General features: G+C 44.7%; 1 protein-coding gene across 4 annotated transcripts in view; it reads right to left on the minus strand.

Moving 5' to 3' along the window:
* Positions 1-15,026, minus strand: part of LOC121601267 (arrestin red cell) — a 67,777-nt gene that overhangs the window by 1,351 nt on the left and 51,400 nt on the right. For 2 of the 4 annotated variants that reach the window (XM_041930084.1, XM_041930083.1), the window contains exons 5-8: positions 10,453-10,812; positions 10,188-10,345; positions 1,262-1,405; positions 208-237 (exon numbers count right to left, since the gene is read on the minus strand). In XM_041930084.1, coding sequence (XP_041786018.1) covers positions 208-237; positions 1,262-1,405; positions 10,188-10,345; positions 10,453-10,812 — 692 coding nt within the window. Of the gene's footprint in view, positions 1-207; positions 238-1,261; positions 1,406-6,184; positions 6,326-10,187; positions 10,346-10,452; positions 10,813-15,026 lie in introns of all 4 variants that reach the window. The other 2 variants (XM_041930085.1, XM_041930086.1) reach the window with 2 other exon arrangements.

Genomic DNA, 15,026 nt, shown 5'->3' on the forward strand with positions numbered 1-15,026 from the left:
AATTAAGCAGTAAGCTGTATTATAATAGTAAAAAAAGAGGAAATAGAAAAAGTACTAAAACAAGGTACAAGCTAATACGAGATAGTACTAACAATCATACAAATAATACAAACAAATTAAATAGAATTTAAATATCTTAACCACGTGCAACTGAACTAAACATTTGCTACTAAGTTGAGTGTTTTAAAATTCGTTCTTCAATTCTACCTATATTTTCCATCCACCAGTGTGCGAGACCTGCGAATTATGTTAAAGTGGATTAGAAGTGGGGAAAAGCGCAGCGCAGTAAAGGAGCGGGGCAAAGGGAGTGGTTAGAAAGGGAGCAGGAAATGTGCAAGCAGGTGAAAGTGGTGCGAACAAAACAATCACATGAAAAATTATACATAAACTCTCATATACTTAAAACAATCAAATGTAAAGTAAAAAAACACAAAACACAAAACACAAAACAAAACAAAATAAGTAATAACAAACAGACAAAACAAAACACAATTTAGCTGCTGACAAACGAAACAAACAAACAGTAAATTAAATTTAAACATAAAACATGAATGTTCTATGAGCGACCCAGAAAAAATGAAAACACAAAGATGAAAATTAAAAAAGCTTAATTAAACAAACATTTTTTTTTTACTTTCAGTAATTATAGCCAATAAATACAGAAAAACAAATAAAAACAATTAAAAAACAGCAAATAAAAAGACATGAAAGAAGAAGAACGTCATACTTCAATCAAATCGTATAGAACACATTATAAAGCTTCTCTCTTTAAATCAAACAAAACAGATAGCTAAACAAAGAAAAACAGACCTTCAAAAACGAACAACAAAAAGTAAAAAAGACATAAAACAGAGTGCAACAACAAACGAATATAACGGCACAGTGCACAGAGAGAAAGTATAACAAGCTCCTAGAAAATCCATCTAGGAAAATGAGCAATAAAAAGCAATGTAGCACGGAGCAAGTACAGCATCACGAAACTCTTTCCAATGCATCGAACAAACGAAACAAAAACAGGAAGAAAAAAAAAGAAACAAAATAACACATGAGAAGAAACTGTAAAAAAAAAGCACGACACATTTGACTAGAGCTGGGACACAAAGTACGGACACAACTAGACTTCGACAGTAGGGGGTCGAGAAGGTGGGGGGGTTTTTTGGCCCGTGTGTGTGTGAGAGAGAGTTTAAGATAGGAAAGAAAGGGGAAGTGGGTTAAGGGGGGGAGGAAAGGAAAGGAGGTGAAAGATATATCAACAACTTACAGCGTGCTCGAGGCCAGATTGGTGTCCTCGTGCTTCAGCTGCCCGTCAAGTGCCAGTCCCCACTTGTCTTTATTATTGGCCAGCAGTGGCGTCAGCGTAAACACTTTCGAAAGCGTGAATCCGGGGGCAACCTGGCATCCGTCTCTGTTGCCCGACGATGTGGAGCAGGTGGAGGATGTGGGATGTGGTTGTAGGGGGTATAGGAGTTCGTTGTGTTGCGATGAGATAGATTGGCGGACGGTTCGCGTTCCGTGTGCGCAACCGTACGCATTAAAACAATCGACGGGACGTGGATGGGTTTGATGGCGTACGTAACGAGTGTGATCGTTAGCAGGACGTTTTGTGCAGCAGCAAAGGGGAAACAACAGGAAGCGCACACAGCAGACAAAGAGTTCGCGCGCATCATTTGAATACACACCACCGCAAGGGACGCGGATTCGAATATCATTTCCCGACGCGGCGACGGTTTGTGTGCGGATTTCATTGTTGCGTTGCGAGTGTGTTTATATGTTTTCGCACGTGTAATAGAATATAGAGCACCAGCAAAATACACACACACATCACGACGGGAGGGCGTGTTGTTTATTGTTGCATCAATGTCCCGGCAAATACGGAACAGGAGCGATAGAGAGAGAAAGAGCAGCAACGGAAGGAGCACGTTTCGTTTCACAACATGAAAAGAAAAATAAATAGAGGAAAAATGGGGAGAGAAAAGAGTGGAGCAGAAGAAAAAAGGAACAATTAACATTTTGGAAGCATTTTGCACTGCCGAATAGGGTGGGCAGCAGCTTTGAAGCAAAACCGAATTGTCCAGCAAATGACCGGCCGTGCAACACCACCATCCTTTTCTGCCGCGTTAGCGTTTCAGTATCGTTTAATTTTTTGTTGTTATTTTTACCATAAAATCGATTCAATCGCATTTCACAGGGGTTAAGGAGCAACGAAATTATATGAAAAACAGCACGAGGAAAGTATCGATCATCAAACACGACAATAAATGCCCTCATACTACAAGCGGGGCACCCTTAATGAATGAGTTAAAAAATTATAATGCAGACTAGACGGCAGGCATATATCGCATAAAAAACTGGTGAAAATGCCCTTCCATTCTGTCTGCTGGACGCACAAACAAACATACAAACACGGCGCGAAACGAAAAACCACGCCACGCATATCATTTTCAATGGAGGCGCATGGTGGCTCACGGATAGCACACGCTGGGCATGTTTATCACACCCGAAACTACACAATGCCGCAAGAAGCAAACAGATCCGGCAACACACACTCCACCCGGATACGCGCGAGCATTAGCGTCATCATCATCGCCGTTCCACTGAGCCGCGCGACTCCCTTTCACTTCCACCGGGCGCAGACAGGCGCCGACGGGGCAGCCCTAGCAGTGGCGGAGGCGGCGGCAACAATTTGAACGACTCCGCAAAATGAATTCATTTCCCGCACGGGCTCCTCTAACTGTGTGTGTGTGTGTGTGTGTGTGTGTGTGTGTGTGTGTGTGTGGTTGGGTGTGCAAGTTGATGGAATGGTAGGTCTGGTCCGATTTCCATCGATTTCCTGCCGCGACCTGCCGACCTGCCGACCTGCCCGGGGGCGATGATACACCACCACCTTCCACAGCGAGACAATTGTGTGAGTGTGTGGTAGTGTGGGGTGGTAGTTTAGGCGAACTAGGGAAACTGGTATGGTTAAATTGGTTAAAAGCAAACGCCTAGCCACAGCGCAGGACGCCGCAATGGGCGGAAACGAAAGCTAATCACTAGTGGCACGCACAACCACACCACCATTCCACCCATGTTTCCAATCCCTTTCCCATGAACTCCGAGCGATACCATCGCGATTGAGCCAGAAAGGCCCAACACACACACACACACATTGTACTTGAGATTTGCGTTTTCACAGGTCACAACAACGTGTTCGGAAATGTTGGAACTTCATTCCGAAGCGAGAGCGTCGGCACTCGACAGAAGGTTCGTTTTTGCTCCCAGCTGCGTAGAGCTGCTGCTTTTCCTGCTTGTGCTCTGTGTAGTGGAGCGGCTACAACGGCGAAAAGCTAATTCGAATTAGCAAAACTACGAGAGGCACACGTGTCGGTGGTAGGCTTGGAGTTGGCCATCGCTTTGCAACAAAATCACTTCCCTTCTCGAGCCCCGAAACCGACACGCACGATAGGGCTGATGTTATCCTGCAGGCGTATCATCATCGGCAACCAATGCCACGGAATCCGATTACGACAGGGGGCGGGGGGTCGATCTCTACCTCTTTATTCCATTTTTGTTCGAATACAAACATATCGGTGCTAGCAATGCTAGGCAAAAACACTCCAATGTCACAATGTACCATGGCCAAATTCGTCGGTATGGGGTTTGGAGCCGGTTGGCATCGCTTACATACTGCACAAACACGCAAAGTCTGCTCATTTCTGCTGATGCTACACTAAAAACAGTAGAAACGTTACGAGTGGGGTCTGGAAGAAGAGCTCGGGCATTATCATTTCGTCAGTGGTTGGCGCAATCGTAGGCAAATGGTTGAAAAGTTCATAACCCATCATAAGGCGCATCGTTGGCAGTGTCTTGGGCGGGTGTTTCTTGGGTTGGAAGTATCATCGTTTCGGCCGCGTTGTTGAAGAGTTTCAGGGGCGTCATTACCTGAGTTGCCCACCTTGTTGACACACGCTCGCATGTTGGTTGGTAATTAGAAGCAGTTCTTAGGTAGACAACGTAGCAAAACTAAAACACCAGTGGAAGACGTACACACCCCGCACTTTACACGTCGGTTCCGCTAGTTTTGAATTCCGGGATGAGAAATGTCGCTTAAGGTGCCTGTTCACGGTAGAAGCTGGTTTTCGCCGTGTTTCAGTGAAATATTGTATCCATTTGCATCGATTCTGTTCTCATTCGTTGCAAGCTATAGGAAGAAATCTAACTCCGTCAAATCCTGCTAAAATCCTATCGTAAATGGAATAATAGCTAAATTTCACATAGTTTACTCAGCAATATTGAAATAACGTCAACAGAAGGTTGCCTTTTGACACAGATGAGTTGTTGTTTTGTTTAGCCGAACGACAAGTTAGTAGTACAATTCTATGGGATGACATCTGCTCTTTTCAGCTGCCGGAGGTAGCTGAAGTTAATGCTAAATTTGTTTAATTTGTTTAATTTGTTTTTCATTTGATCATTTAGAAAGCAGGGTTTTCCGAGCCACTCTCCAAAGTGCACATCATTACAGGGGTTTCGAGTCAATCGCCAATGTCAACAAAATGTTTCATTGCTTGCAAGATGTTTTTCAACAGCTGTAAATATTGCATTATCATTGCAATAATGTTTCAATTCTTTCACATGATTTTCAACACGTCTCAAGCTGGATTGAGTTTGACACTTATTTTTGGTGTGTTGAAAATCATGTGTAAGAATTGAAAATTTTTGCTGATGCCAATGCACATTCGAAAGTGACTTGAAAACCCTGTATTCACCGCCTCCGAGATGTTTTCAACAGCTGTCGAATGGTGTATTTGCATTAAAATAAAATTTCAGTTCTTAACACACGATTTTCAACACACCACAACGTCAAACACAACTGTCAAACTCAATCTTAAGCTTGAGACGTGTTGAAAATCATGTGGAAGAACTGAAACATTATTGAGATGCAAATAGAACACATATGACAGCTGTTGTAAAACATCTCGGAAGCGGTAAATATTGGGGTTTTAAAGTCACAATCGAATGTGCACATCATTATTCACCGCCTCCGAGATGTTTTCAACAGCTGTCGAATGGTGTATTTGCATTAAAATAAAATTTCAGTTCTTAACACACGATTTTCAACACACCACAACGTCAAACACAACTGTCAAACTCAATCTTAAGCTTGAGACGTGTTGAAAATCATGTGGAAGAACTGAAACATTATTGAGATGCAAATAGAACACATATGACAGCTGTTGTAAAACATCTCGGAAGCGGTAAATATTGGGGTTTTAAAGTCACAATCGAATGTGCACATCATTATTCACCGCCTCCAAGATGTTTTTCAACTGTTGTTTGAGAGATTTCATTGGTAGCAGAATAAAATGTTGATTCTTACACGTGATTTTCAACACACCACAGAGAACTGTCAAACTCAATCTTAAGCTTGAGACGTGTTGAAAATCATGTAGAAGAACTGAAACATTATTGCGATGCTGTCAATGTTGAAAAACATCTCGCAAATAAATAAAAAATGTTGTAGACATTGGAAATTGACTCGGAAACCCCTGTAACGTTCAGACAATTGAAACTTTTCGCATGAAGGTCTGTTTGCTGTCATATTTCCGTTTGATTACCATCACCATGATCTAGTTTTAAAAGCTACTGTAATGAATGAAGTGCTAGTGCGGAAAAGTTACTATTTTCTAAATATAAAAATACTGATTAATCATGTAAACCTAATTGTCCGACCAGATTTGTGCAACAAGCAAGTATGCAATTTGTCCCAAAAATTCACAATCCACCAAAAACCACAACCTTCAATATGAAAATCAACGAAAATAACCATTATTGACCCATGATGCTGGATTACATACAGGTAAGTGAGTTGCAAATTGGTTTGGTGTTAGAGGATGAACACAGGAACTAAATTAATGGCAGGAGGAATTATCAACCGACGCCCCGATCCCTGCGTGTGTGTGAGAACGAATCTATATGCTGGGGGAAGGGGTTACGACCGATTAAGGTGGAAGCAAGTCGCCATTATGGTTTAAATACATGACACACACACACACACACACGCAATCGTTCACACCGTGGGAATGGGCGCTAACTTAACAAAGTGTCGTCTTTTCCTGACCACCAACGCCCCATTCGGCACCATTTTACAATAGATGTGTGTGTTTGTGTTTGTGTGCATAAAGATGGCGGGCCCAATTTCGCTTACATCGTGCTGGACGCTAGATTCGTATCCTCGTGCTTCAGCTGGCCGTCCAGGGCGAGCCCTCGTTTGTGTTTGTTGTGCTTAAGCAGCGGTTTAATGGTGAACACTTTGGATAGGGTAAAGCCGGGCCCGACGGAGTACTCTCTGCAGTTGCAAGGTGAAGGTGAAAGGTGGAGATTAGATGATTGTAAGGGGCTGTGTGCCTGCATGACCTGAGGAAACCTTGTGTGCGTATTATTATGCCACGAGAACCGTTGGAAAGAGCGAGGTGAAAGGTGTGAAATGGGGTGGCAATAAATTGAACGAAAGATATGATTTTTCCTTGGGACGATACTGCCGTAAAAAGCACTCGCAGCACCGTTTCAAAAATAAGCACGCGGACACTAAAACGTTAAAAAGATAGAGAAGCACTTCGTTCTTTAACAATTCCCATAATCGATGACCTCCACACATAGCGATCGCGACCTTTCCATTTGCCTTCAAAGGGATTCCTGCATAACGAGCGAACGGACCTTTTCTTTCTTGTTTGGAGTTTATCTATACATAATTGCTGAAGCAGTACAATACGCTGGCCTACAATACGGCCCAAGAAACCTTTTCCACCCGTCTAGGCAACCGTTTGACTGTGTGTGGCGCGCCTCTGTCTCTCTCTCTCTTTCTTGCTGACCTCCAAATGCGGAATGGAAACGATTTTCGATAAAAGTTTGCCGTTGACCCCGACACATTGTGCCGGCAGGCAGGGCAGCGGTAGAGGCAGCCTATAACGTCGTATCGGTCGCTTTCACCGTGCGCACACCTTTTATCGGTGCGCCACTGCCGCCAGCAGTGAAAAATGCTCACAAACTAACAGAAATTCCCGGCCAAGCCGCACCAATGACCCTAGCAGTACAATGGCTGCCTCTACAGCCCTGTGGAGCGACACATACACACACAAAGGTCAGCGCAGGTGCTGCCCGACTACTGTTGCTATCGATTTTCCGGATGCTTCTCACCACCATGGCGCGCTGCTGATTCAGGTTCAGGTCAAGCGCAATATGCTGCTGTGCACACGGGCGGCGGTGGCTTCCCCACACAGAAGGGAAAGGTTTAATTGAAAAATTTAATTGAGAATTGTTTTCCGGTGCCAGGCAAAAATGGCGTGCCCCAAGGTCCAGGAGAGCTTGATGGACGGCGACGGGAGAATGACCTCTCACCCGAGAGAGCATGGCGACAAAACTTGAGGTAGCTTTTATAGTATCACTTCTAGGGAGTCCGTTTGCTTAGCTAGTTCAACCGATCGTTTTACAGCTCAACTCGAAAGAACTACTAATATTGAATATTACCATACACATAAAGCCCATTTAACGCTTTCGTGAAAAAAACGGCAAATATTGTTTCCACATGCTGCATCAATAAGCTACCCCTTTTTTGCCATTAGCGATAGTGAGTGTACGCGCAGTCACTTCTAGCCACGATTCTTCCCGGAAGGAAACTCCATCAACAGTTGACCCCGAAATTGTCCCCCAAATGTCAATGTCAAACATTCTAGAGCAATCCCTCCTCAACTAATTCTTTGTAATGGTAAAAAGTGAATGAAAATTGAAAAAAAGACACTTGAAGTAGAAAAAACGACCCCCCCCCCCCCCCCAATTCAATCCAAATGGAGCAAAAATCCCTTTTTGTAACTCCACGCTGTGTGAGAGGAGGCGCGTTTGAAGAAGTCAAAAAGCATCATAAAAGCTAATTAATTCCTCTTGCTTTCATCATTATTTGATGTCGCGTGCGCGCGTTCGTGGTCGATGTTCGTGCTATAACGCTATCCGCTATTACCACCACCACCACCACCACCACCACTAAATGTCTTGCGTTTCCTGACAAGTGAGCTTCTTTTCTGACTTATGTGACTCCCCTTCTTAGGTATGTGCTTTTGTGTAAATCGACCACGCTTGAAGCATTTATTTTTTTGTTCTCTCTCTCTCTCTTTCGTTTTACAAAAAATGTGCAATCTCGGTCGCAGTGTGCCGTGCACCAACTGGACGTAACGAGACAAAAAAATAAAACCAAATGTACCAACCGTTTCCAGAAACATCCATGCGCTTATTATACGCGCGTGCTGGGTAGAGGAAGTGTAGCACATAAATCCCGAGAGGCTGGTTTGTGCATGGTTTCGGGGCAAAAAAAAAAAAGGTGCAGCACAACGTAAACGCATCGTTAGCCCCAAGTAGCTCAACACGATTGCATGTGAGCGTGTGTGCGTGTGTGAGTCTGGTGTCATACGTCAACCCAGGGAAGCATATAAATTCTACCACAGCAGGGCGAAACGTCACAGATTTAGCAACGTTAAGTCACTTTGGACAACAGCTGCCTCCAGCCCACGGCGGCCACCATTAGGTCTTTTGCCGTCTTTCAAGAGCAACCATAATCCGTTCCACACGCAGTTAACTCCGTTTCCGCTGGTAACCGGGCTAAGCTGTGCCTTGCTTTTTGTGCGGATGGATGCATTGCCACCTTTATACAGCTATACTGTTGCGTGCTTTTTATGCTTTTTAGAAGCACACTCAACACTTGCACACTGGTTTTCTTTTTCTTTTTCCACGCGCCGAGGGGAAGCACTCCTTCAAAAACACACACAAACAAGGTTTGGTGGTTTGAGTATGTGTGACAGGGTAGAGTTTCCGCACACGTATGTATGTATGTGTGTGTGTGTGTACGAGAGAGTTCAGTAGCATTCAATCCTTCAATTAAACCTGAGTGCTCTTCTACGTTCTAGGGATGTTTAAGTAACGTCATAACGGGTGGAGGTTATGTTTCGCCATTCGCTTTTCAACGAGGAGAACATTTGCCCCTAACCTTAGCCAAACATATACACACATATACTGGCATGATTACTGCTCGGTTTTCGTTTTGCCAGGGGAGGTCACAACTAGTGATGGGAAAAATTGACAAAAACCCAGAGTCGAAACGGATCCGATTCTGGAAGGAGAATCATCCAGATCCGCTCGAAGTCGTCCGGAGTCATCCGGAGCCGTCTGGAGTTATCCGAAGTCATTCGAGGTCGTCTGGAGTCATCTCGAGTAATCCGGAGGCGTCCGAAGTCGGAATCGTTTGGAGTCAGAGTTGTCCGAAGTCGCCCAGAGTCGTCCGAGGTCGTCCGGAGTCATCTGGAGTCGTCCAGAGCCAACCGAAGTCGTCTGGAGTCGTCCTAGGTCGTCTGGAGTCACCCAGAGCCAACTCCGGACGACTCCAGACAACTCCGGACAACTCCGAACAGCTCCAAACAACTCCGGATAAATCCAGACAATTCCGGACAACTTCCGACAAATCCCGACAGCTCCGGGAAACTCCATGAATCTCCGGGAAACTCTGGGAAACTCCGGACAACTCCGGACAACTCTGGACGACTCCGGAAGACTCCGGAAGACTCCGTACAACTCCGGACAACTCCGGTCGACTCCAGATGACTCCGGACGACTCCAGACGATTCCGGACAACTCCGAAAAGCTCCGGACAATTCTGGACGGCACCGGACAACTCCCGATAACTCCTGACAACTCCCTACAACTCCGGCCAACTCCGGAAAACTACGCACAACTACGGACAGCTCTGGACAACTCCAGACGACTCCGAACAACTCCGGACGACTCCGGACGACCCCAGACGACCCCGGACAACTCAGGACAACTTCGGAAAACTTGGGACAACTCTGGACGACTCCGAACAACTCCGAACGACTCCGACTACAGGCGAAACTAGGCGAAACAGAGAGCACACCACTAGTCACAACGTGGCAAAACCTACAAACCACGAGCACGATTAAGCTGTGTACAAGCCGCCTTCAACGAGCAGTAGCCGTAGTTACTTCATGCTTTCGGAAATGTGAACTCAGGGACATATCCCCCCGCGCACATTGCATTTCTGATGTTTTTCCGCTGTATTTTCGCCCCATAGTTTCCGCATACTAGTTCAGGGGAGACGGATGGTTCACACGGTCCGGGTCGGGCTGCCCGCTCGGCTACGCTATACTTACTCGGATTCTACCTCCGCTACCGTGCACTTGTACTGTGCCGTCGAGAAGAGACAGATGTCCGCAAACTGTCGGACCGACACTTTGATTTTCTTAACTGTTTTACTTGAATTATTCGCTATATGTACATTCACCGACAAGCTTTCGCCGTGGTGGTAAAGCTGGAAGGTTGAAAAAGAAAAGAGTAATGGGGGAAAAAAAGGAAATTAGTAGAGTTTAATGATGCCTACTGTCTCGCCACACGCAAAACCGAAAACACACGCCTTACCTCCTTGTCCAGACTCGCCTCGAGGTGAATTTTATTTGGTTTCAGTATGTACTCTTTGCTAACCTCGATCGACGGCTGCTCGCCCAGCTTCGAGGGTGCGTACATGATTTTCCTTATCGCTAACCGGACCGAGTTCCGTTTGTGCGGTTTGTCCTCCTGCGACTCGCCGACGAAGGCCTTGAGCTCGTAGTCCACGCCGCACGGTTTCCCGGTATCGCCCGGGGCCGGCTGCAGCGACACCGAGGCCGGACAGTGGGGCGGCACCTCGAAGTAGAACGGGTACGCGTTCGCGCCCAGCTTCCGGATCAGCCGCTCCTGGAGCCGGGTGAGCGGCCGGTCCGTTTCCAGCGGTGGATAAATCTGCGGTGGATAAAAAAAACAAAGCACAAGAGAAAGAAGAGAGAAACAATAGTATCAGTATAGAGTGAGTTTGATAAAGACAGGAGGGAGCAAAAAGTCCACGTGTAATGCCTGCGCTGATGGCATGATGGTTTGAAGCAGCAAACCCGAAGACGAAAGAGAAATAATTTATTTTCAATTACGGTCGCTAACGTACAAAGCATGTCGGCATGTCTGTGCCTGTCGGCCTGTGTCGGTCTAGCAGCAGCAGCAGCAGCACCCCGGGCTTAAACACAGCGATCAAGCCTGTTAGTGGAGGAGAATGCGGTGCGCAAAAGGAAACAAAACGCGTTCTCGCGGCACAATGAGGTGCACTTAATTTAACCTTTTCTTTGTTCGCCGGCTAACTACAATAGCAGTAGCAGCTCGCTCTGTTTAGCTTTCTTTCGATCTGCGCTGGATTACACTATTTGTTTACGCAGCCATTTAATACGTCCTCGCCCACGCGCGGTGCTGGTAGTGTACACGGGAGAAGGTTATGGAAAAGCGGTCAAATTAATTTGAAATTTCCACCGAAAACCAACGCACACAAGCAACACGTTTTCGGTGGGAGCCACTCTCCCCTCTCTCACACACTTGCAACAGTTATTTGACTCGCAAGTAACAATTGCTTCGCGAATTGGTAAATCCTTTCAAGCAAATGAAATCGCATTTTCACCCCCTGAGCTGGGCAAAACACACCCAAATGGAGAGAGTTAATGTTCAGTTGGTAAAATATCAAACTGATGCTAATGCTTAACAAAGCGTGAGCGCAGAGCTTTATGGCGGAACGTTTGTCGTAAAACCGGGAAAACGCCGATCAAATGAACTTCCTTCCTAGACGCCGCCAAATGGGCGAACCTATTCAAGTAATTGGAACGATTTTCTTACAATTTTCCTTACCCGGCCACGCAGCACAGCAACGGAGTGTTTAACGAGGAGAAGAAGTAAATGAAATGACGCTGAAATAGGATCATAAGCCTCCGCTCCCTTCTTGCCTGCTTCCTTCCCTAAAACACATCATTATTGGTCATTTCGTTGTGCATAACAGTGCGCCCGGCACACAATGTGTCCCTGGAAAATCGAAACAATTGCCCCGTGCCGTACACCAAGGGAAGATGGCTATAACTTAATCAGTTTATACTCTGCTTCTTCACCTTTCCACCATTGCTCCATCACGCACAGAGAAAAAAAAGCCCGCTTTGGATCGCTTGGCACCCGCGCGCAAATGAATGCAAGCTTTAATTTACCTTATTTTCGCAGAATAATTATCATCAGGGCTCGTTTGGTTTGGTGCGTTTTATTCTGGTGCGAGTGCGCACCTTCTGTGGTGGCAAAATTACATTACAATCAAAACAATGCCCTAACGAATTGCGTAATTAAACCTGCAGTAGGATCGCGGTGATAGGGGCTACCTTTTTTTTATTCTTTTTGTGTTCCTCCTCTTCTGCCATAATCTATTTGCGCGCCAGGGTAATTGAATATTCACCCCGGGACTCCCAGGGAGGCGTAAATTGGGCGGAAGAATATGGGGATCGTTCGTTTGCTACATTTTTGTTTGCACTTTGCTGCCCTGAAATTGGCACAGATTGGTACACTGCGGGGCGATGTTTGGTGCGTTGCTGGAATAGAGAATAAATAGTTACACGCGCGCGTTCGGATACAATGTTTCCGGGGGCGTATTATTAATATTAATGAGAACTATAAAAGTAATTCTCACGCAATAGGCGAGTGTGCGAGACAATAGGAGTCTGGTGTCCATAATTAACGTCAATAGCCCTAAGGTGTCTAATGAATTCTGTCACCTTTTTTCGCGGAATTATGGCTGTTTGTTTAAAGGGCACCATATTTTAGGTTCATTACACTTCACTGCATAGTGTGATGGCGATTATTGATCTGTTGAAATTATCTTATTCTGAAGCTAATAGTACAGCCTAGAATTAGTTTTAAACTCGAACAGCTTGGTATAAGGATTTAACCGAACCACCGATCAATTCGAATGGTTCGGCTTCAGATAGTTCCGGATAAATATAGACGACTCCCAACTACTCCGGGCGACTCCAGATGACTCTAGACGACTTCGAACAACTCCGGATAGCTCCAGATGACTCCGTATGACTCCAGAGGACTTCGAACGACTCCGAATAACTCCATATGACTCCGGATGACTCCGGACAACACCGAGCGGCTCTGGATGATTCCAAACAGCTCCGGTTAAATCCACTCCAGATGACTTCGAACGACTCCGGATAACTCCAGATGACTCCGTATGACTCCAGATGAATACAGATGACTCCAGATGACTCCAGATGACTCCAGATAACTCCCGATAACTCGAGATAACTCCAGAAGAATCCAGATGACTCCAGATGACGCCAGATGACTCCGTATGACTCCAGACGACTTCGAACGACTCCAGATAACTCCAGATGATTCCGTATGACTCCAGATGAATGCAGATGACTCCGGATGACTCCGGATGACTCCAGATGACTCCAGATGACTACAGATAACTCCAGATAACCCCAGATGACTCTAGATGACTCCGGACGACACCGAGCAGTTCTGGATGATTCCGAACGGCTCCGGATAATGCTGCGCGGATCAACCTTCGGGAGTCAGCTCTGCAATTTTCGGTGTCGGATTGGAGTCGAACTCCGATTTTTGTCAACTTAACCAAACACTAGTTACGTACTTCTCCGCAAGGCCACGCGACCAATTATCTTTACAAATTTAACCGCAATGGACTAAATATTAGATACTTTACTTAATTAATGTGTCATTTAGTTCCTATGTTCTCCGAAGAGTGTTATACGGAAGAAATCCGAGAACTTTGTCTAATTTTGGATTAAGGGTAAGAGAAGATCAACCTCTGTCACAACCTTCTTTCCTTGAATGTTGTTGAAACAATTTAGTGGCTCGTCACTTAAATATAATCTCGAATGTTGATTTTTTGGAAATCTTCATCCATTACACTCACCACATCCATTTTAATCTATGACGCTTTTCGCTTAATTTACTTATTGGAATGTTCTACAAAAAATCGCACAAAATATCTGGGAAGGAAGTTTAGGATGATATTTCCATTGAAATTACAGTTTGAAAAATGCATGCTCATCGGAAATGCACATGCACAAATACAAACAAACATGGTGTCAATAAAAGGTGGATTGAATTCCTCTCGTAAATCTAGAATGCTCTTGCAGCTCTAAATCGTAGAGCCTCTATGAACATTATGAGATGAATCCTTATATGGAAAAAAACAAATCCCTAATCTTGGGTATGTCTCACGTGTCATCTTCCATCAACAAACATGATCCAGTTTTTTTTTTTTTCAGATTTAGGTCATGCCAACCTGAACAGCCTTCGAGCATTTGCTTTTAACTCGATATTACGTTTCGGGCGTTTACTGGCACATTGCAATGGAGATACATTGGAGATTTCTTTGCACACGCTCGAGGAAAACGATCCAAACAATATCGATACATCATTTGATCTGGCTCTGGTTCAATTACTGTGCCTCCCTCCTTTCCTATACAGAGTATGCGCTCAGATTTCGTTTTAGTAGGATTAGTTCAATTTTATAGCAATATCCGTACCGGATAACATTCGATTAATCTCACGAGTGTACGGAATCTAATTTCGATACGGAGCTGTCCAGTAATTCTAAGATTCGCAAAAGAGAGCTGCATGAGATCGGGCTGTTGAGTAGTGGAAAGCAATTAAATTGCTGTTTGAACTTACAATACATCCTGGAAGAAGATTTTTGCTTCATGTGAGATTGAATTAAAAAATAAAATTAAAACTTTTTACAGTAAAATTACGCATTTACGCGCATCAAATGTCCAGTAAAATTATGATTTTTTTAATATTATTTTTCTTTTAAAGTCGATTTTAAAAATCGTTAGCAAAATATTGCAAACAAACCTACCAGAAGCTATCAAACAATCCTTGCTGAACATGACGTTCAGTGATCGAACAACAAACGATCTCACTCTCTCCAAAGCAATGCATCTTCCTTTCATATGATTGCTTCAACTTGCTACTTTTCTCCCAAATTGCACAAAAATCTAACACACACACACACACACACACACACACCACACCACACCACACACACACACACACACACACACACACACACACACACACACCACACACACACACACACACACACACACACACACACACACACA

Source organism: Anopheles merus, unplaced genomic scaffold (genome assembly GCF_017562075.2).
Source record: "Anopheles merus strain MAF unplaced genomic scaffold, AmerM5.1 LNR4000049, whole genome shotgun sequence".
Taxonomy (NCBI): domain Eukaryota; kingdom Metazoa; phylum Arthropoda; class Insecta; order Diptera; family Culicidae; genus Anopheles; species Anopheles merus.